We start from the raw sequence: 27,883 nt of genomic DNA on the forward strand, positions 1-27,883 counted from the left end.
GGAAGGGACTTGCACCCAACAGGTCTGGGCCAGTCCTGCAGGGTGGCGGCCACCACTGGCAATGTAAGAAGCACAGGAATGAAGGCTGCCCAAAAACCTTCTCAGCGCCTCCTTGCTAGTGGGTACGCTGAGAAGAATGCAGGATCAATACAGAAGCCACTTTTCTGGAAGAAATCCTGTGCTTTCAGGAGTCTGGGGTGGTCCCACTGGATACTAACGGGCACATCGAAGTGGAACCATACTAGAGTGCCCACCCCTTCCTCAGGAAGGCCAACCCCGCTACCCCAAAGGCCACCCGCCCCAACAATCAATAGCACGGAAGACAACGTCAGTTCTTCTCAAACAGTTTAATAGCAAATAAACAAAGAAGGTACCACACTTGGCAGATACAAAATGACTTTTTGTCCGTGTGTCTGTGCAATTAAAACAGATTTAGGTTCCCAGTTGGGACAAAAGGAAAAACACACAAAAAAGGAAGGAGATTCCTGTTAAACACATACTCCCTTGCTCCAAACTTGTAACAATTTTTTTTTTCTTTTTTAATCCACTACACAAACTCTGTGATCAGGTCAGAAAAGCGACAGGGGCTCTTCTTGCCTTTTTTTTTTTTTTTTTTTTAAACCATTAAAGTAAAATCCATAATTTTCTACATAGTACAACACAAGTTCACACAAAAAAGACATTTTCTTTTGCAAATCAAAACAGAAAGAAAGGAAAAGCTCAAACAAGGTAAAGAAAAAGCATTTCTACGGCTGAATCACGACTTTGAGTTGATTGAATCCCGTTGTTGCTGCAGAACAGACTGTGCGTTTGGTCATAGTGGCAATTTTTTCTCTTCACATTGTGAAATCACTTTACATTGTTTTCTAGTAGAAAAGGCAAAAAACTGTACAAAACCCCTAGTGTTAAATACAACGTTTGTACCAATAAAAAACTCACACAGGTTTGTCTCCAAAATGTAAAGTTTCTTTTTTTTTTTTCTTTTTAAATTATTCACAAAAAGCAGCTGGAAATCAGAAAGGCAGCTGCCGCTCCAGGGTCTCAAATCCATTAAAACCACCACAGAACAATTAAAACAATCAGAGAGAGAAAAAGGAAAAGGAAACAACGTCCAACGTTTGGCATTTGGTTTTATCCACAGGTTTTCCCAGAGCTCCTCTTGGAATTGAAAGCAAAATGTATTGGCAAACATGGGTTCTGAACACAGGAAGGGGAGCCTCGGCGCCTTCCGCCCACAGAGGCCGCTCTGTGCAGTCAGACTGTGGGGTGCGCGGCGGTCTCGCTCAGGCTGGGGTTCCTGGCCTCCTTCCATCCACTCACCCCTCTGAAGAAATTAAGCAGCCTACCATCCCCTGGGCCTCCACCTGGCCCCCCTCTCCTCCAGGTAAGGGGGGCCCCAAGCTAACACTAGGCCGCCTGCCCGGTCCCGGGGCAGAGAGCCTGCCGAGACCCTTCCTCATCACCCGCAGCGTGGATGATGCAGACAGTGCTTCTACCATCCCCCCCGCCCCCCGTCCCTGGCCCCCCTCTCCACCCCTCCCTGGACAGCCCTACTTCCCAGCTCGCTCACCCACCAGCCGCTAGGGCCTGGGTGGAAGCTATCCCAAACGCCGCCCCCTGCAACCTCTGACCTTCACAGACCCACCCCGCGACCTCACGTCTCCTCTGGCCTCGCCCTTCGCCATGCACATTCTCACTCAAGTCCCTGCAGACCCTGAGGCTGGACGGTGCCCCGAGAGAGGAGGGCAGGCTCCCCTCAGGGAACCAAGGACCGGGGCCTGCCTGGCACCCGGGGACAGTAGCTATTTGGCTCTTCACCCAATTCAAAAAAATAAACGCAAAAAACCGCCCTGACCCCCACCCCACCAGCTAAGCAAGAGCAGAGCTGCAGTGAAGAGCAGTGGGGCGGCAGGGGCCCGGGCTGTAAACAGTGTGAAGACTGCAGTGCTGTGCGTCTCACGGCAGCGCTGCCGCCGAGCGCACGCATGCCCTCCTCCTCCTCCTCCGAGTGCCTGGGAGCGCCCTCCGCCTCCGGGGACCCCTAGCGCGCTCAGCCTCCTGCCTGCCACAGCCACCCTCTGCGTGCGCTCTCTCTGCTCCTGCGCCTCTCTGGAACCCCCTTCCCACCCGTCTCTGAGCAGAGCAGCCGGCCCCGGAGGCCCCCCGAGGCCTGGAGGCCATGTGAGGAGACAGTCTAAGTGCACAGGCAAACGCTCTAAGGGCAATAGAGGAGAAAGTTGCCACTTCAAAATAAAACGATACAATCTTGGAAAGAAAAAAAAAATCAACCCACAACAATTTAAAACAGCTTCTTTGAAACCCTTTTAAATCGGTCAGTTTTTGCACAAACTATAGAAAACAGAGAGGTGAAGGTGATATATACGAGGGTGTGAAGAAACAGCAGGAAACATGCAGAGCTTGTTTTTTCTGGGCATCATCTCAGTAGGAAAGGAAGAAATTCAAAACAAAAACAATACGAAAACAAAAACAATGGAAGTATCACATTTTGCTGTGGAGACTGCAGGAACAGGCATGGGGGCGGGCGCAGCGGGGCTGGGGGCAGGGGGACCCACAGACCCTCTGCCCTCTGCAAGGGCAGAGCCCCGGGAGCGCGGGGGGCTGGCCTGGGGCCCAAGCTGCAGCCGGCGGTCAAAAAGGAAAAAGGGTTCAGGGGTTTTCTGCAGTTGAGAACTCAGAAAAAACAAAAATAGGAACACATGCGGTCTCCTCAAGCCCTACAAACTGTATCAGCAAAATGTGCTCAGGAGCCTCAAAGGTTTTAGCGACATCTTTTATTTCATTGTTTACTCCAAAGTTGTCTTTAAAACTACGCACACAGAGAAACGAAGCCTAGGAACGGACTGGCTGTGTGTCCACAGAAATACAAACACCACGCGGTATGTGCTAGTAGGGCTGCTCTGAAGACAATTACAAAGGATTGGAATCACAAAATCAAGTGGTTATCTTATGAAGTTCTAGAAAAATAGATTTTTTTATATTCAAATGCAAGTTTAAATATTTCCCCTTCAGCAGTCGTTCTAGCAAAACCAATTTGGCAGCACAAAAGAAAAAAAAAAGGAAAGAAAAAAGAAAAAACAAAGAAAGAAACAAACATAATAAAAATACACGTCAGCATCAAAGGTCAACACAAGGTCAAAGGTGAGAGTTCAAGCATCAGAGAAGCTGAAGAGACAGGGGTTTGGACGATGTACTTGACGCCACATCGACATGCTTTAGGCACAACGATGAACAAACGGCAGGAATCTAGAAAAAAAACAAACCAGAAAGAGGGAGACCCACTGAGTTACACAGAGCAATACATCCAAACAGAGAGAGAGAACAGGACACTCACTGTATGCAGCCCTGAAATGCGGAGGCGGGCAGGGAGGGCTGGGCAATGACGCGACTGTCGCACATGCTAACAATGGACACAGGGGAAGTCAAAAGGACACGGAGGACACCAGGAGGACATCCGACTGCCAGAGACAGGGGGAGCCCAAGGCTTGGATTTCCCCAGAAGCGCCCAAACGCATCCGAAAAGCAGCTCTGCAGCGGAGCAGGGCCTCAGCCTCCCCGTCCCACTCCCGGTCAGCTGGAGCTGCCGGCTGGGGCGGGGGCGGGTAGAATTCTTTGGGGGAGAGGGCCAGAATTTCTCCCCCTTCCCATGGGGACGGCCCTCTGTTGCTGGAAATCCAAGCTCTTAGCTTCCACATGGGCCCTGGCCACTCCTGTGGGACCCAGGAGACAGTGTCTGGCTGCATTCAAGGCAAATCAATTTCATGATGAAACCCAAGGAAGAAACAAAACTACAGCAGAAAACACATGTATGTAAGTGAAACCCCCACACAGCAGAAAAGGATTGCTTAAGACTAGACTGCGAGTCCCCCCTCTGCGAGCTGAACCCTTTGACGCCGTGAGACTTGTAGGGGGAGCAGCTCCTACACGCCACCACCTTTGGCCTGGGGAGAGAACTGTGCTCGAGGGCAGCACTGCTGTGGGGAGAAGCGCTGGGCTCCCCGGCTGCACCGAGGTGCACACCTCTTTTGGAAAGGAGAGCCCACAGCAGGCATGAAACCTCAGGGTCTGGTATCAGGGGCAGGCTGATTACACCTTTAACTTTCATGCCAATAGCGAAGGGGTCCCTGGAGCCCAGGACAAACAGGTATGCAAATAACAGTGAAATGGGGGAGGAGGGAGGGAAAGGGACAAAGGTGGGCGCAGAGTGGAGTTCCGGGCTTTGGAAAACCCCACGCGGGCCAAGGAGGAAGACAGAACAGAAGGTGAGCGGTCACAGCACCGGCAGCAACCTGGGGAGCACAGCTCTCTCCTCCGCCAATTCACAGCGTTAACTCCTCCCCCGCGGGCAGGTTAGCTGGGCTGCAGACGGCCACAGAAAGTCAGTAGTTTCAATCATACACAGCACCCTGTGTGTACAACAATCACATTCTGGATTCTACAAAATCCTGGCCTTTTCCAGAGATATAATTTAGGTAATAAATATTCTCCACCCCGGAGCTGTATAAAACTTCTATAAAAATAGAAACGACATTCTTGGTTCCAGCTGGTTGGGATTCAGAACAGCGCCTCCCCAACCTAGCATTTTTTTCTTTTTTTGTTTTCTTTTTTCTTTTTTATTTTTATTTTTTGCATTTATTTAAAAAATCCCATCATGACCCTGGAAGCCTTTGGAACAGTTTTATCCTTGAAACACAGGACACATTTCTCCCAGTGTGCGGAATTCAAGTTTACGTGGTTCAGCTTAAGAAGTATGTTTCATGTTTCTTAGAGGACAACAGACCCAAGTTATCACTATGAGAAGGGAACAGCTGTCCCAGCTTCAATGGGATAATCCACCACCACCAACTACCTGCACAACAGCAAGACGGTCAATGCTTGTCTGAGGCCCGAGGACAGCGTGACAAGGAGCGCGCCCCCGTCTGACTGACAGCAAACCAACCCCTGTGATCACGCCTCTGCCGCTAGGGGGCAGGGCTGACGTCTGCGAGGCTGAGGACCCCAGGCACTCGGTCCCTGGCCTTGGCTAAGGGTCATATCCTGACAGGGCCACTTCTGCCCAGGGACACGTTCCCGACAGCAGGTCCTTCCCGGGCCTCCCCACTAACAGCGCTTCTTGGAGCAGAGGCAGAGCCCCGAGGCTGTGTGGGTCACAGGCAAGAGTGAGGCCTGTGGGAGGCAGCAGGGAGCTGACTGTAAGCACGAGGACAAAAGTGAACACGGTAACACTGAGGTAAATGAACACTAAACCCACACGGAGGCTGTAAACGTCTCCTCTGTCACCAAGAGCGGAGCACAGGGCTGGAGCGGTCAGAAGAGGGGCCTGCCTCCACTCAGACGCCACGCCCGGGCCGTCTCAACCAAGGAGGCTAACGCGGACTGCTTAATCCCTTTAAGTACTGAGTGCTGGCCGCCGGGAAATGCAGCACCAGCTCAAAGGGACCCTAGGATTCAGGTTGACTGAGAAGCAGGCTCTTCCTCCCCCAACTCAACGGCTTTTGATCACTCTGCTCAGGAGAGGTGCTCCCTTCTGCCAGATACCATAAGCCCTTCTTGGGTCTACCCTCACGGGAAAACAGTGGTTGGGGGCGGAAGTGACATTCCTTGCTGTGGTCAATTACAAAAAAGGAAGCCCGACAGTGGCTTCCCAAGAGGCCACCTTTAAAGGGACCTGGTAGACATGGGCCATGGTCTAAGGGTCTGGTGTTGAAATAAACGAAACACGACCTCTCTGACCGGCTTCTTCTTCCTAAGAGCCACCAGCCAGGAAGGAAGGGCCAATCCAACAGCAATGGCTGGCTGGGTAACGGATGACAAATCCCTGCTTTTTGCATGTCAGGCTAATTTAATAGGTGCTTTATTTCCAGAGACTTGTCAGCCCCTCCTTAGGTAAGAGGAGCAGAAATCCTAGATGAGAATCTAAAAAATCGCTGGCAAGAACGCAGACTTTCCACCGAAGGCGGCTACAGAGGAGTTTCAGCCTCCAGCTCCCAGGGCTGCCGGGTTCCAAGTCACTCTCCCTCTCCAAAGCCAATCCTACCTGCTCTGCTCCCAAAAAGCTCTTGGGTATCAGTTCTCACTTCACCCACTCTCGTGCTCAGGAAGATTCTGGGGGTCCACTTTCGTCTGACTTCGTCCTCTCTCTTGGGATAGTTGGGGGCAAATTCTGATCCTCTTTCTTAATGTTTCTCCATTTCCCCTCCTCCCCCAGGGCAGTTTGATGTTGGTCCTTCTCAACACACACTGGTTACAAACACAGCAAACTTTTAAATAAAGGAAAAAAAAAAAACAACTCAGGATATGGCACCTAAACTCCAAAGTAAAACACTGGAAACCAAAGCACAAACTTGTCCTCTGTACGAAGCGCAATTCCCACAGAAGGCAGTAGCTGAGTCTTCAGGGCAAGCTGTGCCTGCGAGAGTGGCAGGGATCAGGGTCCAGGGCTGTCAACACACAGCCTCAGGGCTTCGAATCATTAAGGGTGCTCCTCCCCCACTTACCAGAAGACCCTCTCACTCCAGTCTCAAGAGGGGAGCACGCTCAGTAGGGCTTGCTGTCGTTCTTCGAACGTTTGAGCTGCACTTTAAGCCGCTTCATGCCGATCTGAAAGCCGTTCATGGACTGGATGGCAGCTTGAGCCGAGACAGGATTGTCGTAACTTACAAAACCTGTGTGTCCAAGCGGAAACCGAGTGAGGGGCGTGAGGAGGCACGGACAGCCTCAGTCCTCCTTATGCAACAGGATCCTTACATGAGCTGAGTTTCAAATCTCAATTTTTCTCAGCAGGAAGAAGACTTCTTGAAATTACATCACATGAAACAAATCAGGTTTCTAACAGTATCAGCTGACATCTACACAGTATCCTAAAGTATTTTTTGGCCAAGCCATTTTCCATACATTATTTTTACCTCTGGAGCGACAGTGTGGGTACAAATCACCATTCCCACTAGAGAAATGAAAAAATAAACTGAGGCTCAAAACAAGGTAATCTACTCAAAGCAAAGTTAAACTAAAGCTAAGCAAAGTCAAACTCAGCTCTTCCTGCTATCAGCCCCTTCTCTTTCTTGTTCACTGGTAAAAACACTTAACCCTCCCGATACCAGAAGAAACACCAGCATACCGAAACACTTGCTCAGGTTTGTCTGCTTGTCTATAAAAACCTTGGCAGACACGACATTCCCAAAGGGCATAAACATCTGCAGCAGGTCCTGGTCTCCAAACTCCTGGGGCAGGTGGTAGATGAACAGATTGGCTCCTTCTGGACCTGCAAAATTCCCACTGATTGACAAGGTATTTGGGTCAAGCACACTCTTCCCCCTGCACCAACTGAGTCCCATTCCCACCTGTGTTAACACCCTCAGCATCCCCAAAACACAGAAACTTGTCTGGAGAACTAAGCAGACTCTCCAAACACAAGCAGGGAGCTGAAGGGCGGTCACCGACATGGGGTCCTGCCCTCTTTCCTGTCCACCGTTCTCACGCTCTGTCTCACCGACAGAGGGCAGAATCTGACCCTGTGGGAGAACGGCATGCTGGGAAGGAGCAGGCAGATTTGCATTTGGAGCAAAAAACAGTAGCAAGAGATTATAAGTAAAATGGGTTTCAAAAGAGTGCCTATGGAGAAGGAAATGGCAACCCACTCCAGTACTCTTGCCTGGAAAATCCCATGGACTGAGAAGCCTGGTAGGCTACAGTCCATGGGGTCGCAAAGAGTCAGACATGACTGAGCTTCACTAGGCAACTATGACTGTGATAACTTCCTGTCAAAATGGGGCATAGGACTGTCTCAGCTTGGAGAACAGACACTGAATTGGAGGTATTTATGAGTTCCAAGTTCTAGATCTGAGTCTTGTATGATTAAAATCTCAATTAAAAAAAAAAAGAGTGCCTAGAAACTAGAGGGCCAGCAAAGAGGTCAGTAGTTGCCAGAGGCAGGTGGGGCAGGGACTGCCTAGGAAGAGACATGAGGGAATCTCTAGGGGTCACAGAAGTGGTCTACACCTATGGTGGCAGTAACATGTCAGGGATCACAGAGCTATATTCAGCAAAGGGTGAATTTTACCATATGTAAATTGGGCCTCAGTAAAAATGTATTTTTAAAATACATGCCTATGATAAAAAACTGGACTTCCCTGAAAGCTCAGTTGGTAAAGAATCCGCCTGAAATGCAGGAGAACCCCGGTGCAGCAAGATCCGCTGGAGAAGGGACAGGCTCCCCACTCCAGTATTCTCGGGCCTCCCTTGTGGCTCAGCTAGTAAAGAATCTGCCTGCAATGTGGGGGAGACCCGGGCTTGATCCCTGGGTTGGGAAGATCCCCTGGAGAAGGGAAACACTACTCACTCCAGTACTCTGGCCTGGAGAATTCCACGGACTACATCGTCCACGGGGTCACAAAGAGTCGGACACAACTGAGCGACTTTCACTATATATGATGAACAACTCAGCTCAAAAACAGAATATGTTTTCCTCTTCACCTCAAGGACTTCCCAACCAAAGGAAAGTTTTAAAAAGTATTTTTACTGGAGTATAATTGATTTACAACCTGGTGTTAGTTCCCGCTGTGTAGCTCAGTGAATCAGTGATATATATATACGTGCATATCCACTCTTTTTTAAGATTCTTTTCCCATTCAGGTCATCAGAGTACTGAGGAGAGTCCCCTGCGCTACACAGCGGTCCTTACTAGTTGTCTGTCTGATGTATCTCAGCGTGTCTATGTCAATCTCAATCTCCCTATTTACCCCTCCTCACCCCTCTTCCCCCTTGTAAACATGTCTGTTTCCTACATCAGTGACTACTCCTCTGTTTTGTAAATAAGTTCATTTGTAGCATTTTGTAAAGACTCCACATGTAAGCAGTATCATATTTATCTTTCTGTGCCTTCCTTCCCTTGGTGTGATGATCTCTAGGGCCCATCTATGTGGCTGCAAATGGCATTGCTTCATTCTCTTTAGTGGATGAGTGACACCCTGCTGTATACATGCACCACATATTCAGAGAAGAGTTTTATCACCACTGCAGCCCGGCCAGCCTCCAGCCGCCCCGGCCTCCCTGCTGTCGTCAGACGCTACAGCACACGCTGCCTCGTGGTCTGTGCGCTTGCTGCCCCTCCGCCCCATTCCTCTCCTTCCTCGAGATACACACATGGCTCGCTCCTTCCTTCCCTAAGGTCCGCGCTTAAACGTCAACTTGGAGAAATCTCTTTCTATGTAAAATGCTATCTTTCTGGCACTCTCTATTCCGCTTTCCTGTGCGTTATTCTTCAGAGCGCCACTGGAACACCTCACGCTTCTGCTCACTGTCTGTCTCCAGAGTTCCAACAGCTCCCTCTCAACACAGCCCAGGGCACGCGGTAAATGTCCAACTCAGAGCAGGGAGGATGTGCTGCACCGGGACTCCTTGGGGCTAAAGCAAGAGAAGGTGCTTGCCTTTTCCTACATAAGCTCTTAGAGCTTGCCAGCTCCTGGCTATGAAAACCCGTCAAACGGGAGCACAGAGATGTCGGCAGGATTTTCTATACTCACACAAACCACCTTCAGGCCTCCTCCTGCTTAGAAAGCCCACTTTCAGGCCTCTTTCTGCTTAGAAAGCCTCTCCTGAATTTAATACTGTGTCAAAGCACATACTCCCCACTCCATCAACCCACAGGCTGTAACTCTGTCTCATTGTCCTTCGGTTTGTCCTCAATTAGGAAAAGCACAGATGAGAAAGTGAGGAAAATGCCAAATGACAGAGCTAAAGGGGACACCTAGACAGAAGACATCCTCTAGCAGATTTGTGAGAGAGAAGACGTCCTCTCAAAAACAGACTGCCAAACACTATCAGACACAACAAGGCCAGTATGTCTCTTCATCTGAAAGCTGCAGCCCCACTCGAGGAGGGCATACAGAGGTCCTGATACGACCACGACCAGAATGCATTCCAAACGCAGACCGCCTTCTGAGTGCACCCTTGACAATGCCAAAGGTCAGTGCCGGCCTGAACAACCTACCCGGCCTTCCCGGGCTTTGCCCTGCCTTCCGGCGCTGCTGCGGAGGCTGTGCCCGCCCCGCCCTGACCCCCGTCTCCCCACTCACCTTCCTTCTGGCTCCCAGCGGCACCGATACTCTGCTGTGTCAACAGGTTCTGGTTGTACAGGGTGGGGAGCGCTGCGGCCGCGTACTGCTGGATCCCCGAGTAGGCCTGCGTGAGGGCCTCCATGGTGCTCCCGGTGCCGTTAGAGAGGCCGCTGCTGCCCAGTCCGCCATTTAAAGCAGCCATCCCTGGGGGGGTGGGGGGTCGGGGGCGGTCAACAAATCGGAAAGACTCAACTGATGCGAAAGACAAACTCCAAAGTACACCCTGTCATCTCATCCTCAGCCTCTCCTGGAGAAGGAGCAGCCATCTCATGGGTCAGGTCTTAGGACACTCACCAGGGCCCATGGCTAATGGGGACATTTAAAGCTGCCACACCCAGAGGCAGCTCATCCTCCAACCTGTGCAAGAAGTGATACCACTGACACGTGACTTGCCCCACTTCTTCTCTGGATTCGCTGCCATTTTCTCCTAAGAACTGGAATGTGGTAAAATAACAGTCCCAGGACTGGGGACTGAAATGAGTCCACACACTGTATGACAGATGTGGGCAAATCCTATCATCAAGATAGCTGCCAGCATTTACTGAGTGTGTACTGTGTGTCAGACACTGTGTTACGTGATGTGCTCAGCACCTCACTTGTATTCTCATTTAACTTGACAACCCTCAGAGTAGTCTAGTCCCACTTCACAGACGAGAAAATGCCCTTAGAAAGGTGGTCTTAAGGTACAGATAGTTAACAGACAGGGTCAGGTCTGACTCAAAACCCCACGACCATCTCTAACTTCACTGGCCATCCCAATCATTCACTCTAAGTGTCCCTACCAGAGCAGTTTAAAACATGCTACCTGCACAGAGCGACCAGATGGCATCCAGGGACCGGCCCTCACCTGCCAAAGAGCTGACGTTGAGGCCTGCCGTGGCTCCGGCCAGTGTCTGCAGGGCTCCGAGGGAGGCGATGGGGTTGACGGAGCTGCTGCTGCTGGAGCTGGGTGAGGACCCTGCTGTCAGACACCCACGAGTCAGACTCAGACCAACACCTGCCTTCTCGCGGCAGCAGGCACCAAAGCACAAGCTGGATCACTCAACTGTTCATTCTCTTTGTAAGGAGGGTTCCAGTTCCCACCCCCCGCCCCACTCACCCCAGTTAATGATTCTGGTAACAACATGTTCTTGCGGTACACAGAAGTGATGATTGCAACAAACTGAAAACTATGAGAGAGCTCTTAATTCAGAAGACATTTGAAACTTTACTGTTCATGATCTGACCCCTTTGGAAATGGGTGTTAACTGTTCTCCAGAAGGACACAATCCTCACGTGGGGCTCTGCCCAAAGCCCGCAGGCCCGGCCCCATCCCATGCTCACCTGAACTGGTGAGCACGCTGAGAGGACTGCTGGACGTGGTGAGGGCACTGGTGCCACTGGGTGTGTTCTGAGCGGCACTCGCTGCAGCGGCTAGGGCAGCCAGGTTCTGTAACTGCATTGCATTTAACCCTGCAACATCCAAAGCAAGCCATCAGCCAGCAGATAAGAGTGCCCTATATCCACTCCAGCAATGACCGTGCGGACGGGCAGAAGGCTCATCCCAAAGAGGAACAGTTCTAGGAATAAGCCCTACAGGCAATACTACAGAGCTCCAAAAAGACTCAGATACCACTCAACTCATTAAGAAACTTGACATTTCCTCAGGTAAGACATGTCTAATACAATAGCAGGCCAGCCCAAGTGAGTGAGCATTAATAAATGGATGGGCAATGAGGAAACCAGAGAAAAAGGGCTGGGTTCTGTGGTCTACCATGGAGCCAGGCAGATTGAGGAGAACAGTGCCAAAGCCTGAGGCAGAGAGTGAATCTGTATCTGAGCCCCTCACTCGTACTTTACAGGGGATCTGTTCTCTGCAATGGAGGTGAACCAAGCAGAAAATGCAGCAGAGATCCAGAAGACCATGGAGGAATGACGTGAAAACTGCAAGAGTAGAGAGAACAAAGGAAAAACCACCACCTGAAAAGCAGGTTAATCAGAAAAACAAGAGAAAACAAACACTGGGGAAAAGACCTCCAAGTAGAACCTAGCGACACTGGTAAAAGGAGAGCAAAAAATCTGAACTGCACCAGCTATGTGCACCAAGAAGGTGCGGCAAATGACTTACTGGGTAATGAAATGGAAAGGCAGATGGGTAGGGGTGGAGAACCAACGAGAATAAACAGGCTACAGCACAGATTTAAAATCTAGCAACTTTCTGAAAACACAGCAACCTTTGAGTCCCTGGGACAAAAAAAAAATGAAACTATCAAGCTTTCTCAGTGGCGCACTGCACCTTGCCTAAGACTAGCCCTTCCTCAGATGCACCTGCCGAGCCGGATCCCACCGATGAAGGGGCAGGGCTGGGCAGCTCTGGAGTGGCCCCGTCCCTGCCTCGGGTTTGACTGTGGAGCCGCCTTTTGTTAACAACTCTGGTATCTGTAAATTAAGTTTCTGGTGTGTGTTAACACCAAAAACAGTAATTACCTAAGGAATAACACGTATAAGACAGTGACTTCCGAGGTTCTAGCAGCTGTAGGGCAAGCCACACACACAGAAGCCAACTTAGACTTTTCTTCTGAGAACCACTGGAAAAGTCACTTTATTGTGGAAATAATTCCTGCAATTTTCTCCTTATCAAAGTGGTTGCAGACAGTCTGCAGGTACTAACAGCTCTTCCTACTAAAGACTTAAAGGGGTGGGGAGCAGCAGACAACTGCAGAGCAATATGACATCAGTAACTAAAAGAGCCTCCTTCGAGAGAAAAGGTAGTTGAATCCCAGGGTGTTCATCTTATATCAGGTTTATGTAATGAGTGGGGAAAAAAAATTTGCTTCTCCTACATGAAGAGCAGAAAGCTCTCAAGACTGCTGTTAGCTGCGTCAGTTGGCTTGGCTGCTGCTGCTCCTCCACAGCAGCGAAACACTTACCTCCCATTGGGTGGAGGCTGCTCAGGGTGTTGAGGTTCCCAGAGGAGGCAGTCTGCTGAAGGAGCTGCAAATAAAGCTAGACATTACACCAAAAAACAGAACAAGAGTGAGAGTGAGGGCTGGTTCTGCGTCTGGGATTAACTCTACAGCACAGCAAAGCGAGAGTGCAGAGGCCCCCAGAGAGGAGTCGAAGACAAGAACCCAAGCCAACACAACGAAAACACGAGGCTTGTGACAGCACAGGACAACACAGCACAGCGAAAGCCGGGCCCAGGAGATGGCTGTTAGCCGAGCGCCAAGCCAGGCTCGAGGCCCCGGCAACACAGCGCCGCGCGGCAGAGGACAGCGCGAGAGGAGAGACGGGCTCAGCCCAGGCAGCCGTGCAGTCCACCTCCAGGAGCGTCTGCAGACGGGTGGCTGCCATGTCTAACTTCTCTCCCAAATTCTCCTTGGTAGGTCCACACATCTTATTTTGTAGGCTGTTCCCATCTGGAGGCCGAATTTCTACTTTAGCCAACTATTTAAAATACCAAATGGGACCATTTCAGGCTCTTTCTTGGAGTATCCTTTACCAGCCACGATGAACTTGTGATTAGATCAACCTCGTCGTGATTAGAATACTATGCATTCATCTAGCCCCATTCATCTCACTGTTGCAGATGACCAAATGATGGCTCAGTCCGCATTCATCCAGGGAACATTCTCTTTCAATGAGTGTTCCATAACTAATAAAACAAGAACACCTGTCTATGAGCTATGAATCTCCACGGCCTTACCCTGTACCTAGCAAACTGCAACCCTGATCTAAGCAACCTGCTGAAACCTTTTGTTCCATTCAAACCCAATCAATGAATGGCTGGTATTCTTGTTTCTGGATCCTTTGTTCAATCTGTTATCCATTCCTATAAACATCTGACCTGGCTCCTCTGTCATCATGAATCTCTCTAGTCTACAGGCATTTCAGGGAAGTTCACAAACTTCCAGAAGTAGAATGAAAGAATGTACACACACAGAATTTTATCAGCTTCTCAAAGGCCTCCACAACCTCGAAGATTTAAGAACTACTGCTCTAGTTTCAAGTTCACACATTCTAGTACGTCCTAATTAATGATGATGTGCTATCACACAGTCCATTCACTCTCACATGTCTTTATTTTTGTGTTCTTAAATACCCTGGCCAATGAGCTCAGTCCCAACTAGTGGACTGTACATACTGTACCTGGCACTTTACTCCCTCCCTAAAAGAGACCAGCTCTTAGGGCAGGGATCATGTTTAACCGAAACAAAGAGGCCACAGCTCTCAACATATACCATCATGTGCCTGCTAGATGTGGCAGTGACAACAAAAAGATGAGTCTTCCCTAAAAGAAGGCTCCAAACTCTCTAAGAAAAGCAAGCACACATCATGGAGATAATTTTCAAAGCATTATCATTCTGGCAGAAGACTAAAATCTCCGAATTTTCTCAACTTTTAAGCAATGTTCTAGCACCAAGGAAAAATTTAATCTGCAGAGATATAACAACCATCTAGGTCTTCTGATTTCAGAGAAATACCAGCAAGGATAAACTTGGATTTCTTCTAATATGTTAGAAACATGGAACCAGAGGGCATCAAATTAGTCAAAACCCAGTACTGAGGGATAGAAATCACCATATAAAATAATATTTTAAAGGATGAGGAATGAATGACTATACTTCTGTGTGTGTATTTTTAGACTATCCATACTAATCTAGTGGTTTCACCGTTTATTTTCCTTCTTTGGTAGCTTCACAGATGACTTGTTCTTTCTGATTCAAAGACGAGACGGTTGTAAGCGTCTTGTGCCACCTGTGGTTCTTTTGAGGGCTGAAGCAGTGATAATCCCCTGTAATATACACTGCAGACCTAATAAATCTAACAAATTAGAGCCTGCTTTTGGATTACATGACTCAAACTTGACAAGAGAGAATTCAAATTAAAGGAAATCTATTTACTATTTAGTGAACTCAAATAGACACCTGTAAAACTCATTTAATAATGTCCATGTTAATCTCTTGACCTCTCCGTCGATGGGAAAATCTATTATTATACTCTTCATTGAAGGCTCAGGAAGGATTTTATTGATGGCCTCTACACCTACTAGAGAGACAGATGGAGAGAGATACTTGGTAGCTAAGACTTCCCCAATAATTTTATTTCTTGGGGGCAGGGACACATGTTTCTAAATCTTTGTATTAGGAAATTAGGATTTCACTCTAATTGGAGCAGAAGCTCAAGATACAACCAATGATGTGTGACAAGAGAGACTGAGCCAGTGCACACACGAGACTAATGTGACAAAGAATATCGTGTTGCCTGAATTTTTATGTAAAACTTGGATATGCTAAAAGTTGTGGGTGCCATTATATATGTTAGCTAGGGACAGCAGAAGAAGAAACAGCTGGGAGCTTGCACAGCCTGCAGAAAGCAAACCACAAAGACTCACTGCTAAATACTGGGGTCCAAGAGTATTTAGACCAGCAAGGTTTCCCCACACAGATGCCGCGCTGATTTGCTGCATCTGCTGCTGGAGCTGCTGGGCCATTCTCTTCTGTTCTTTGTCCTTCTGTGTATCAGCAAATTTTACCACCATGGGGGAGGAGCAACCCTACAAAAACACCAAAATCAAAGGGTCAAATTCCTCATTCTGGATGGAGGGAAACCCTCCTTTCCAGTGCCACATAGGCCGCATTCTCATTTTATTAAGTGCCAAATGAGTCTCCTCTTTGATAGACACAAGTGGCAAAAGGTAATTTAAAAGGGTTAACCAGTTGCAATATGCTAATTTTAAAGAAAGCACCAGTGTTTTAGATGTTTGGCTTAACTTTTAGGGCTTCCCAGGTGGCATTAGTGGTAAAGAACCCACCTGACAATGCAGGAGAACTAAGAGACCCAGGTTTGATCCCTGGGTTGGGAAGGTCCCCTGGAGAGGAAGAAACAGCAACCCACTCCAGTATTCTTGGCTGGAAAATCCCATGGACAGAGAAGCCTGGTGGGCTACAGTCCATGGGGTTGCAAAGTGTTGGACATGACTGAAGTGACTTAGCAAACAGCGACTTTGAGGGCGATCGGACGCTATGCACGCTGCCGGCTCTGGTGCGCCATGGCCCCAGCACGCTCAGGTTAAGGGAGCGTCCCTTTCGTTCGTCCGCCCCTACCTCCATGGTCTGCGCTTGGTGCATTGCCTTGATAGCTGTCTGTGCCATGGCTCTTGTTGTAAAAGTCACAAATGCACAACCTGGTAAGAGAAGAGTCAATAACTCGTCCATTCATTCCATGACTTATCTGACTGACATTCACTGAGCACCTACCATGTGCCCAAGTGCCATGCTAACAATACAGACAGGATTCCTGCCTTTAGGAACTCATGATCTAGTGGGGAAGATGAAGTGTTACAACAAGGTGATACATGCTTCAGTGAGAAATCAGGGAAGCACAAATAGGGGAGAGAGTGCTTGAGAGATAAAGGAGGAATCACATTCTCTAGTTTCTCTCGTGAAAGGCATGCTTCCATTTTGGCACAGAATCTCTCCAAGGACAGAAACAGAGAATGTTAATGCATGACACTCAGGTGCAGAGTGCAGATTCCCTGGGGGAACTGGGATCAGCTGACAGGAATCATGATGGGACCTAGAAACACACCGCCGTACTCGACCCTCTCCATCCTGACAGTATCATCCACGGTGGCTACAGGTCACTGGTTTCCACTGATTCAATTAAAAAGAGACTTCAAATTTAAGCTGAGTGCTTTTAAAGGTACCTCGGCTCAGCCCGTCGGGCCCCCTCAGTATCCGGCACTCCTCAATCTGCCCGAACGAGGAGAACATGACTCGGATGTCGTTCTCGGTGCATTTCTTGGAGATCATGCCGATAAACAGCTTCCTGTCTTCCACTGCTGAGAGAGTGAGGAGCAAATGCTGGGCCATCACTACAGGCGGCGGTGGGCACCGGGCCTGCGCCTCGTGACCTGCTGCCCTGACTTTAACACGCATTTTCCCCCATAATTCAGCACCTGCTCTTAAACCATAACTGGGAGCACTCAGATGAAACACAGTAGCTTCATGATCTTATGAAGGTTACTTAACCATTCTGTGCCTGTTTCCTCGTGTGATTAACAGAGCAAACAGTTTACCTCAGAGGTTGCTATAGGTATTAAATACCAAGAACTCAGCATCTTGCCTCATACTTCGCAAAGTTTGCTCTCACTAGTAATACTGCTGTACCGAAGGATGAGTTTTCACACTTACCTGACATGACAAAAGAAACACAATACACATTCAGTGAATCTAACTGTCCACTTTCATATTCTGGTTATCTTCTTGAGGACTGAGTTTTCCTTCCTAATTTTTTAGGGAGGGAATTTCCTTAGTTCCCCTCCTTACTCTGGTTGACAAGAAACTATGCAGTTCAAAAGCATTCCAGTTCACTCTCAGATGTTCTTGTAATGTTTCCCCGTCAACTCTATTTATGTCATTTATTTACCATGCTTATTTTAAATAACAATTCAGATGACAGATTACTCACAGCACTGAACCTCTATCTTCCATCAGACACAAAACTTAACTCAAAATGCATTAATTCTGAGTAAGTAATAAACTGAAACCATGAAACGCCTAGGTGAGTTGGGCTTGGTAAACTCCTTCACATGAGTCTTGGTAATGATTTTTTTGGATTAGACACCAAAAGCAAAGCAACAAAAGCAAAAAATAAACAAGGGGTGTTACATCAAATGAAAAAGCTTTTGCACAGCAAAAAAACAAAAAGCCATCAACAAAATAAAGAGGCAATCTACTGTATTTTCAAATCATGTATCTGATAAGGAGTTAATATGTAAAATGTATAAAGAACTTAAAGAACTCAACAGTAAAAGAAAAACAACTTGATTTAAAAATGGGCAGCTTCCCTGGTGGTCCACTGGTTAAGACTCCATACTTCCAATGCAGGGTCAACAGAGACATAAAAGGTGCTCAATATCACTAATCATCAGGGAAAAGAAAATCAAAACCACGAGATATTATCTCGTATGTTTGAATGATTATTATCAAAAAGACAAAAAAGAACAATTGTTGGTGAGGATGTGGAGAAAAGGGAACCCCTGTGCACTGTTGGTAGGATCTGTATGGTACAGCCACTGTGCAAAACAGTACAGAAGTTCTTCAAAAAATTAAAATTAGTACTACCAAATTATCCAGCAGTTCCACTCCTGGATATTTATCTGATGAACATGAAAACACTTACTTGAAGAGATCTATGTTCACCCATGTTTATACAGCAAAGGTACAGAAGCAACCTAAGCATCCATCAACAGATGAAGGGATACAGAAAAAGGGGTATTCTATACATACATGATTATTATTCAGCCATGAAAAATGAAATCTGGACATACGTGACAACATGAACGGACCCTGAAGGCATTATGTTAAGTGAATTAAGTCAGAGAAAAATAAATACTGTATTGCTCTAATTTAAATATGGATATTTCAAACAAAAAAACAATGAGCTCATAGAGAACAGACTGGTGCTTGTCAGGGGCAAGGGGAAAGGAGGGAGGCAAAAAGGGTAAAGAAGGTCAAAAAGCATTAATAAACTTATTATATATAAACTTCCAGTTTTAAAATAAGCCACAAGGATGTATGGTGACTATAGTTAATACTGCATGGTACGTTTCAACATTGTCAAGAAAGTAGATCTTTAAAGTTCTCATCACAAGAAAAATAATTTTTTTAACTATGTATGGTGACAGATAACTAGACTTATTGCAGTGTCATTTCACAAAACACACAGATACTGAATCATCATGTTGTACAACTAACATGTTATATGTCAATTTTACCTCAACAAAAGATCAATCAGTGCACAAGACAATCCAAATGCCATGAGAACAGCAAATACTCCAGAAGAAACCTCGTAAGGGGAGGACTTGCTCACGTGCTTGCTTACCATTGTTCTTCTCGCTGTCAGCAGGCTTCATCTGTATAGGATGATGCATCTAAAACGGAAGACATGAATATTATGATTACACACACTGAGGGAATTCAGAGACACAAATGAGGCCTCTAAAGGAAATACCAAAACTGAGCTTTAAGAGGTGTCTCTGGGGACCTCCCCGGTGACCCAGTGGCTAAGAATGCCCCTTGCGATGCAGGGACGTGGGTCTGCCTGCTGATCAGGGAACTAAGAGCCCACATGGCTGGCAGCAACTAGCCCCATGCGCGATAACCAGAGTCCGTGCGCTGCAATGACGCACCCAAGAAAGGAAGAACTGTCTTTGAACTCACGCCTGCCTCATTATCTCTCAACAGAATCTCAAAATAGAATGTGAGTCAACAAGTCAAAATTCTCTTGGCTGAGAAGTACTTTCAATCTATCTTCTTTGAAACATTCCCTTTATTCCTCCTTTACATCAATTCCTGTGGCAGTCACCACTTCCCCCCATAAGTGTGTTCCATGTGTCAAAGCCACCACGGTTCCACTTACTAGTAGGAGTTTCTTACCCCTGGGAGGACTTTCATGTTGTGAAGAGCGTTCTGAGCTTCTAATGCAGCTTTTCGGGTGTAAAATGTAACAAAACAGCACCCTGCAATAAACAATACTTAATGAAATCAAACCAGTCTGTTGAAAGCAGATAATTTCCAAGAGCACTCCCTCCTCCAGGGATACACTGAAAGTCAAAAGCCAGGGCTGGGTTTATTCAAATGGGTGGGTGGGTGGGGAGAGGGGAGGGAGGGAGATGGAGAAAACCTAACAAGGAAGAAAAAAAAAAAGATTTTCTACCATTTTCTTTATTGCTATCGTCACCTGGTTTTATTAAAATTCCTCTTTAGCTGCTCCTGTAACTTCTCTGGGAAAGATGACCTTCCTTACAAAGGCCACAGAACCATGCCATTCCATCCACCCTCCCTGGAGCACTGAGGAGCAGGCTCCCGCCCTCCGTGGGGCGCCGAGGAGCGGGCGCCCGCCCTCCCCGGGGCGCCGAGGAGCGGGCTGGGCAAGCAGACTCAGCCGTGCCCTCTTACAGCCTGTAGTCTACAGCTCTCGCTTTCTCAGAACAGGCCTTACACTGCAGCCAGTTTCTACCACATGCCCTAAACACAATTATCATTTATTAAATTATAAAATGACTTTAGAGCAAGGATCTCTTAGTATCCATTTTTTGGACTCTTGGTTCTCATCAAATGCAGTTACATGTCCAACAGCACTTGACTGAGAAGACCCTGAGACTGTGCTCTGTACCTCTGCTGGGGACTGGAGGGCGCAAGAGTGTTTTGTAAATCTTAGGCCCATAGTCCCGTAAGATATGATATAGATTTCTTTTAAAATCACCCTGCAATTAAAATTTTAAATTACTGTATATTACACTGACAGTCATTTTCAGAAACTATAATACCTTTTATTTTTGGTTAACTATGCCACAAAGAGAAAATAATTCCTCAGCTCTAGACCTTCTGCTATCAAGCTGGTTTCAATCATGACAATCATGCTTGCTTACATCTGTACTATAGAAAATCTTTCACAGAAAATTACTCTGAAATGGGTTATTTGGGAAAACAAGTGTATATCTCTGTGTGTCTAGGGGCAAAGCTAACACCTCATCTACTATCAGTCCTATAAACCCTCTCCTCTGCTGGGTATTTCTGGAGGCAGCTTGCCTTCCTTCCCCTGTTCACTGTGGGGCTATAACAAACAGGTGATCTACAAACAAACCCCTCCTAGTTGCTAAGCCACCCCAGAAGGCCTCTGTAATGCTAACAAAAACCCACAAGTACCTAGACAGTCTTTCTCTCTTCACTTACCCTAGCTAAAATACTAAAAAACAACCTACATGGTTGGTTTACTTCAACTTTATTTCTGTCATTCCATTACCAAGATCAAATGAGACACTCACATGAGTCTGTCTCTTGAATTTACAGATCTTGAAAATGACTGCCCAAGATTCAACTTACAAATTATCCTTGTGATGTCACTCATGAGGATTTTATTTTATTGTTAAGCCATTAAACGTGTTTGGACTGGGAGATATAGCTGCAACAAAAAGACAGTCATATCCCCCCCAACACCACCGCCTTGACCACAAGAGCATCCCGGCAATGAGACAGAGCATGCACGTGACTGCAAATACACATAAATTCAAAGCCCTTCCTTACCTTTGCTCTGTGGAGGGTTTTGGCTCCTATCCCTTAGGACATTGATTTCATAGACAGCACCATACTGTTCAAACAGTTCCCTCAAGTCCTTCTCAGACCAGGTCCTTGGAACCTGGCCCACAAACATCTTGATAGCATCAAGATCCGGTTGATCTGGGTGGTCCAGGGTGCCGTTCATTTTCTTTGAGCTGTGTAAAATAAAACTTCTATTATGTATTCATGTTGTTTCTAAAAGAATCTTCTTTTCTTTAAAAGTCTCAACTACTTCCTGAAGAAGTAAGGGGAAAAAAACCTACTTCTTTTCACTACTCATATTCTATTTACCAGAGTTCCCCAGCCCTCCCTCACTATGCCACCCCTTCTGTCTGATCCCAAACTAAAGGCATCATTCTGATTAGGACACCCTGGGCTTTATCTAAGTAAATGAATGTCAGTCATTCCTTGTCTAACTAGAGAAGTCTCAGAAGAACTTAAGAGGTAAAGTTCCTAAAGAAAGCTTTAATCATTTTTAAGTAGAGCTAATAACACTTTATAAAATGTCCACAAAATCACAAAAGACTACTGCTTATGGGTAGGTTTCAGGATTCTCAATCTACACGATGATGGGTGAAAAGTTTTCTCTCAGTAGATGTCAGAACAGAAGCACAGGACTTCCAAGGCCTAAGAACCGACTAGAACATTAATCTTTGGTTGCTGCTGTCTCACGCATAATCCTGGTACTCTTGAGTGAGGCCCTCCAATCAAAACAAAATAAAACCTCTTAAACTTTCACAAATGATTGTTATATAAACAATGATGTCATCATTCTAGGGTCTTCTGTTTCTAAGTAATCTGATTTGCTGCTATTTCTCCAAGATTTTACCAGTTAATTCCCTTACCAACTCTAACTGTTATAGTGTCCACAAATTCCTCCAGTTTGATCACACCAAATCTGTAATACCCCTACTTAAAGGCCTTCCTTCTGTCAGGCAGTGCACTCCCCTCGGTTCTGTCTGTCTGTCAAGAACCATGGGGGAAACTCCTACACTATTAAATGTTTCCACTCAGAATGAATCAAAGTCCTTCTACCACCTTTTCACAATCTTATTCTGAGTATTTATCCAAACTAGTAACAACTTAAATTCCAAATAGTCAGCACGTTTAACTTTTTTCAGTGTCTGCTAAATCCAGAAATTACATCATTATGTTCAAATATGTTTTTCTTTCTTTCACGTATTCTAATGTTCAACCCCAAATAAAACACCACTTTTCTTTAAAAGAAAAACAGTGAGTTTTGTCACCACTGCTACCTTTTGACTAGCATTTGAAAATCCTTGAGAATGCTGAATCTAGTAGTTCATCCTCTAGTTCCTACATCTCTTGTAACCGAATACAGGGCTATTTTCATGTCTAGGTACTAAACATCAAAAACTGTAAGACAAACATCATATAAACCAATCCTGTTGCTTTGTCTATGAAGGTTCCCCATACTCTTCCCCAGGTTAACTAGTCAATTCCATCAAGACTCAAACAGCACTAAATTTCCAACTTGATTACAGGACTGAACACCTTTTAGCATGCTCTGGCTCCACCTACCTCTCCCAACAAGACTGAGAGCTCCTTGAGGGCAGACATCGCTTCACTTCGTATTCTTATAGTCACACGTGGCACTGGTGCCTGGTTCAAAGTAATTACCCAGATGCAGGGTGGGAAGAATTTCTTGTTCTGAACAATCCCCCCATTTAAGCAACTAAACTTGATAAAAACCAACGCTGTGCACAAAGGGCTCACAGACCAAAGAGCAGGTATTCTCTCCTAAGACTGTTTGACTGTCACAGGATCAACCTACTCCCCGCCTCCCCCCACCCCCCCCCCCACCTTTTAAGCATTTTGGAATACACTGTTTTATTGGTTTTCCCTTATTAATTTAAAACCCCGTTTGGCAAGTTGCTGCAAACATATAACATAGCTACTTCTACACGCCTAACCCCAATGATCTAACAGAAATCATTTTATCATGAATTTTTTTAAAAGTCCTATGACTAGTGAAAAAATGGGTATCACTTCCTACCACCCATGCTCCACAACTTTAATTACCAGTTTTAATATTTTATTAAAATGTTGCTAATTTTTCATCATATTTCTATCCTAGGGAGGGTTAACATAGCACCCAAATTAATGGTGCTTAGAATGTTTTGACTATAAAGAAGCAGACAGCTATTTCTGAAGAGGCAGGGGCTCATTAGTTTGTATTACACTGGAGGCAACCACTCTCAGTTTCTCCCTTCCTTCTGTGTTCATGTACCACTTCTAAATTTTCTACATCGCTTTTTAGCGCAAAAGCATAAATGTAGTCAATCTATATGATTTGTGCTTTATCCAAAAGTTCAGTGGAGACTCAGCATTCCACACAAGTGCCTTTCCTTTTTCTCTTTACTCTCCAAGTCCCTCTCATTCCTTCATGTCCACCTACTGCCTGAATCACCCTGTCCCCGGAGTATACCTATTCGAGAACCAGAAGACTCCCCCAAGAACTGGAGCAATCTTTAAACTTAACCATTAGAAACTTTTACAGGAATCACACTCCATAATTTTACAGATGGCTAACTGAATATTAAAAATATATGCAAAATGCAAGCCTTTACCTCATTATTTTATTTTTCTATGACATTATCTTATTGTATTTTACAGGCTGGGTGGAGGGAGGGATGGGACATGGTCCTTCACCAGTTTGAGAAGCACTTCTAGAGCACAGCAAATGATCAGGCCGCACTCAAGATGCAGTGGACATCATTCAACTGGAGTACTCACTGACTGATTTCTTCCTCCAATTACTACTGAGCTCTTCTTTATACAGTGCAAGCACTGTGTTAGATGTGGTACGGTAGTGGTGCTTCAGTTGCTAAGTCGTGTCCGACTCTTGCAACCCCATGGACTGGGAACCTACCAGACTCCTCCGTCCATGGGATTCTCCAGGCAAGAACACTGGAGTGGGTTGCCATTTCCTTCTCCAGGGCATCTTTCCGACCCAGGGATCGAACCCAGGTCTCCTGCACTGCAGGAAGATTCTTTACCGACTGAGCTACAAGGGAAGCTCAAGATATGGTATGCATCAGTGAATAAGGAAAACATGGGGTCTTTCTTTGGAGCACATGAAAATACAATTAGAAATATAAGTGCCAATATCAGCTAGAGAAAAAAAAAGAGAAAAGCAACCACATGTGTATGTAGTAAGCAGTCACAAACTTCCTCATCAACTGTTACTGTGTCTGAAGACATGATCAACAATGCTCTTCCGTTCTCAACCTTCCACACATACTTCTGGTATGCACCTTGTCCTCAAGAAGTAACCACTACATAAAAAAGTCACCTGGGGACAAGACTACCAGTGTGACACGTCAAGGATCCCATAGTATCCAGGTATGGCATTTCCTCTGCCCATCATTAAATACATTCTCAAACTTGTGTCTCATCTGCCCATTGATGGAGAGCTCCTCAGAGTCAGTGATTATAAATTAAACATATTTATTACATTCATTCAGGAATCAATGAGTTCAACAAACCCCCTGGAGAAGTACCTATACCATCGCTGTCATTCCTAAGAGGCAGGTCCATGGAAACTCCTCCTCATCTTCTGAGGAAGTGCTACCCATCAGTGGAGTGCTGCCTGGGGAGGGGGGTGGGAGAGAGGAAAAGCAGGCCTGCAGCAGGAGAAGAAGGGAGGCGAGAAGGCAGCCAGTGTTTCAGCAAAGAGGCATGGTATCCACTTCTTTCTATGTTTCTGGCTCTGGCAGCAACTGGCGAAGTCATTAGGAATGAGAAACTAGGAGGGATCAGGACAAGAGGCTGTGTTGTCTACCTGATTCCCGATGGAACCCGCCACAGGAAAGGGGAACAACCAATTTGGAAGAGACAGGGGCAGGGAAACGAAGAGTTATATCGTCAAAATACACTTCCACTCAAAACTCTTAACCCCTGTCTTCACCTTTTCCTATCAAAACTTCCCAGCTCCAGGCCCAGCTCAGAGGGCAGAGTTAATGTTCTATTCTACTTTTTTCCCCATCCCTTGGCCCCCATGACTAGACCAGGAGGTGGATCTTAACTCAACAAGATGATGCAATGGCTGTCTAGAAACCTAAGACTGTGACCTATGCTTAAAACAGAAAGATTGGCCTGGCTAATCAAGACCTTCTATAGCTACCCTGAGCAAGACAACAGCCACTAGCCACATGTTACTATTTAAATTTAAAAATCCAGTTTCTCAATTTGCACTAGCCACATATGACTAGTGTCGACTACACAGGATATCAGAGACAGAAGATTTTTTTTTAAATTTTTTGGGGGACATGCCATGCGGCTTGCAGGATCTTAGTTCCCTGACCAGGGATTGAACCCAGGGACTCAGGAGTGAAAGCCTGGAGTCCTAAGTACTGGACCAGCAAGGACTACTCAGAAGAACATTTCTAACATCACGGGAAGTTCTACTGCCCAGGACTGCTCTACAGAACCTAGAACCCACCGACAACCAGGCAGTCGGTGATGAAGTTGCAAGAGGAAAAGCTGCAACTCAGCATAGCTTGAGCTAAGCTAAGATGAAAGGGTGGTGGCAAGAGATAATGGGAGTCAACAATACAGCTGAAGCTTGAAAACATTAAGGTAAGTAAAAGAAGTCAATCACAAAAAGTGACATATTGTGTGATTCTACATCTGTGAAACAAATAGGCAAGCCCATGGAGACAGAAAGTAGGTTAGTGGTTGCCTGGGAATGGGAATTAGAGGTGGGGAGAAAGGGAGGGAATGATCACTAAAGAGGACAGGATTTCTTTTGGAGGTGATGAAAATGCTCTTATTAGTGGTAATAATCACAGAACTTTATGGATATAGCAAAAAAACAAATTAAAAAATCACTGATACTGTGCGCTTTAAAAGGGTAAACTTTGTGTTGTGTTAATTATATCGGGGGGTGGGGGGTGGGGGGGCAGTGTCAAGACATCCTGGAAGGGCAATGGCAAAGCCAAGTCATGCTGCAACCAAATCTGTCCAGTAGGTGAACAGCAGAAGCACATGCAGAAAGCTGAGTGTGTGCCCTGGGTCAAAAAGCTGGAGTTTTCGAGTCCTTGAGCAGTAGAGTTCCTGATTATATGATAGTCCAGCCCACTGTGTCCTTACAGGAAAAGCCTTTCACATATACTAGCTTGAGTGGAATCTGTTCCTTGTAGCCAAACAAGCTGGCAAATACTACCTTCACAACTGTTAAAAAATCATTTCCAAAATCTTTAATTACTGTTTTTTCCCTCTCCCCTTATTACCTGTTGACCTCCATTTGTTCACCATACAAACAGAAAACTTTCACATGCTTACTAATCCCTCTACCTCCCCAGCAGGCATAAACACCTGGCTACATCCCAATCTCCAGACACTGGTCCTCCGGCTCACAATGGGCACAAAACATCAGGTTGGAGAGGACCCGGCGACATTGGCCTAAGTTGCTTGCCAGCTGCTCTCTAGGGGGAACGAGACTAGGTACACAGAACTCAAGGGACATCCAGGGTACAGTCATAAAGATCAGAGAAACACATCAGTGCCCCCTTAAACAACAGAGAAGCTAAGAGGTCAGGGCTGAAATATGACCCCAGCCTAGAGAACACCTCTGTCCCAGGGCCCAAGCCAAGTGCTCGTCAGCTTCCCCTGTTGCTGTATTATACAGAGTAAGTATCTGCCACACCTGTTACCATAAACAAGAAAGGGAGCTAGGGAGCGGGTCCCTCAGCCCTTCCACAGCTCCTCCAGCAATTTTTGTTTGTTATAATTTGAAATTTTGGAACAGATACATTGCTAGGTCGTATTCCCAGGCAGTATCACTTCAGAGAGAAAACTAGTGATATCAAGTCTTCTGCTAGAGCAATATGAGTGAAAAGAAGGGTTGAGAATCCAAGAGGTGGGACTTCCCTGCTGGTCTAGCGGCTAAGACTCCGAGGTTCCTATGCAGGGGGCCTGGGTTTGATCCCTGACCCAGGAACTAGAGCCCACATGCTGCAACTGAAGGTTCACATGCTGCATCAAAGCCTGAAGATCCTTCGTGCCACAACTGAGACCTGGTGCAGTCAAATAAATAAATATTAAAAAAAGAGAGAGAGAATCCAAGAGGTGACAAGCACCCACCATTCTCTAGAACTTTCTTCCCATTCTGTGGCTTGGACGTGTGGTGCCCCTGGGAGTGGGCCAGAGGACTTGCAGTCATGAGAAGAGCTGATGGCAACTGCTTAATGACACCTGAGGAAGCCAAGTCCAGCAGGCAGAAAATAAAGAGGCACCATCAAACTTGCATTTTAGGCCCAAGGTTGATACTAACTGTCCTCAGTCAAGTCAGTCATAGCCTCTCTCAGCTGGGTTTCTCATCTGTAAAATAGGGGCCATAGCCTATGCCCAATTAACCTCACAAACTTTTTGTGAAGATGGATGATTAAAACAAAAGCAAATGCTCTTGGAAAAAAATAGTAATAGAATAGAGTACTCCCTGGTTACTTCTCCTCAGGATGGGCACTGTACTTATTCTATTAGTTTTCATACCTCAGTGTATATAACCCACATGGGACACCATTAAAACAGACCCCTGAGCCCATTCTAGCAGGAGAGATACTGGGTATGTGTGGAGCACCTGCATTTTTAAGTCCAGGTGCCTTTCACATAGTGGTCCAT

At 46.3% G+C, this 27,883-nt stretch overlaps 1 protein-coding gene across 17 annotated transcripts in view; it reads right to left on the reverse strand.

Moving 5' to 3' along the window:
* Positions 1–332: 332 nt before the first annotated feature.
* The window catches only part of CELF1 (CUGBP Elav-like family member 1), a 66,588-nt gene continuing 39,037 nt past the window's right edge, over positions 333–27,883 (reverse strand). For 7 of the 17 annotated variants that reach the window (XM_061153536.1, XM_061153507.1, XM_061153555.1 and 4 more), the window contains 13 exons: positions 21,206–21,393; positions 19,556–19,638; positions 19,002–19,050; positions 16,822–16,956; positions 16,220–16,299; positions 15,508–15,669; positions 13,043–13,118; positions 11,457–11,585; positions 10,981–11,094; positions 10,092–10,277; positions 7,136–7,279; positions 6,516–6,683; positions 333–6,427 (listed from right to left, as the gene is read on the reverse strand). In XM_061153536.1, the coding sequence (XP_061009519.1) occupies positions 6,556–6,683; positions 7,136–7,279; positions 10,092–10,277; positions 10,981–11,094; positions 11,457–11,585; positions 13,043–13,118; positions 15,508–15,669; positions 16,220–16,299; positions 16,822–16,956; positions 19,002–19,050; positions 19,556–19,638; positions 21,206–21,393 (1,474 nt within the window). In that variant the 3' untranslated portion in view covers positions 333–6,427; positions 6,516–6,555. The remainder of the gene's footprint in view (positions 6,428–6,515; positions 6,684–7,135; positions 7,280–10,091; positions 10,278–10,980; positions 11,095–11,456; positions 11,586–13,042; positions 13,119–15,507; positions 15,670–16,219; positions 16,300–16,821; positions 16,957–19,001; positions 19,051–19,555; positions 19,639–21,205; positions 21,394–27,883) is intronic. The other 10 variants (XM_061153546.1, XM_061153501.1, XM_061153493.1 and 7 more) reach the window with 10 other exon arrangements.

This window comes from Dama dama, chromosome 1 (genome assembly GCF_033118175.1).
Source record: "Dama dama isolate Ldn47 chromosome 1, ASM3311817v1, whole genome shotgun sequence".
Taxonomy (NCBI): domain Eukaryota; kingdom Metazoa; phylum Chordata; class Mammalia; order Artiodactyla; family Cervidae; genus Dama; species Dama dama.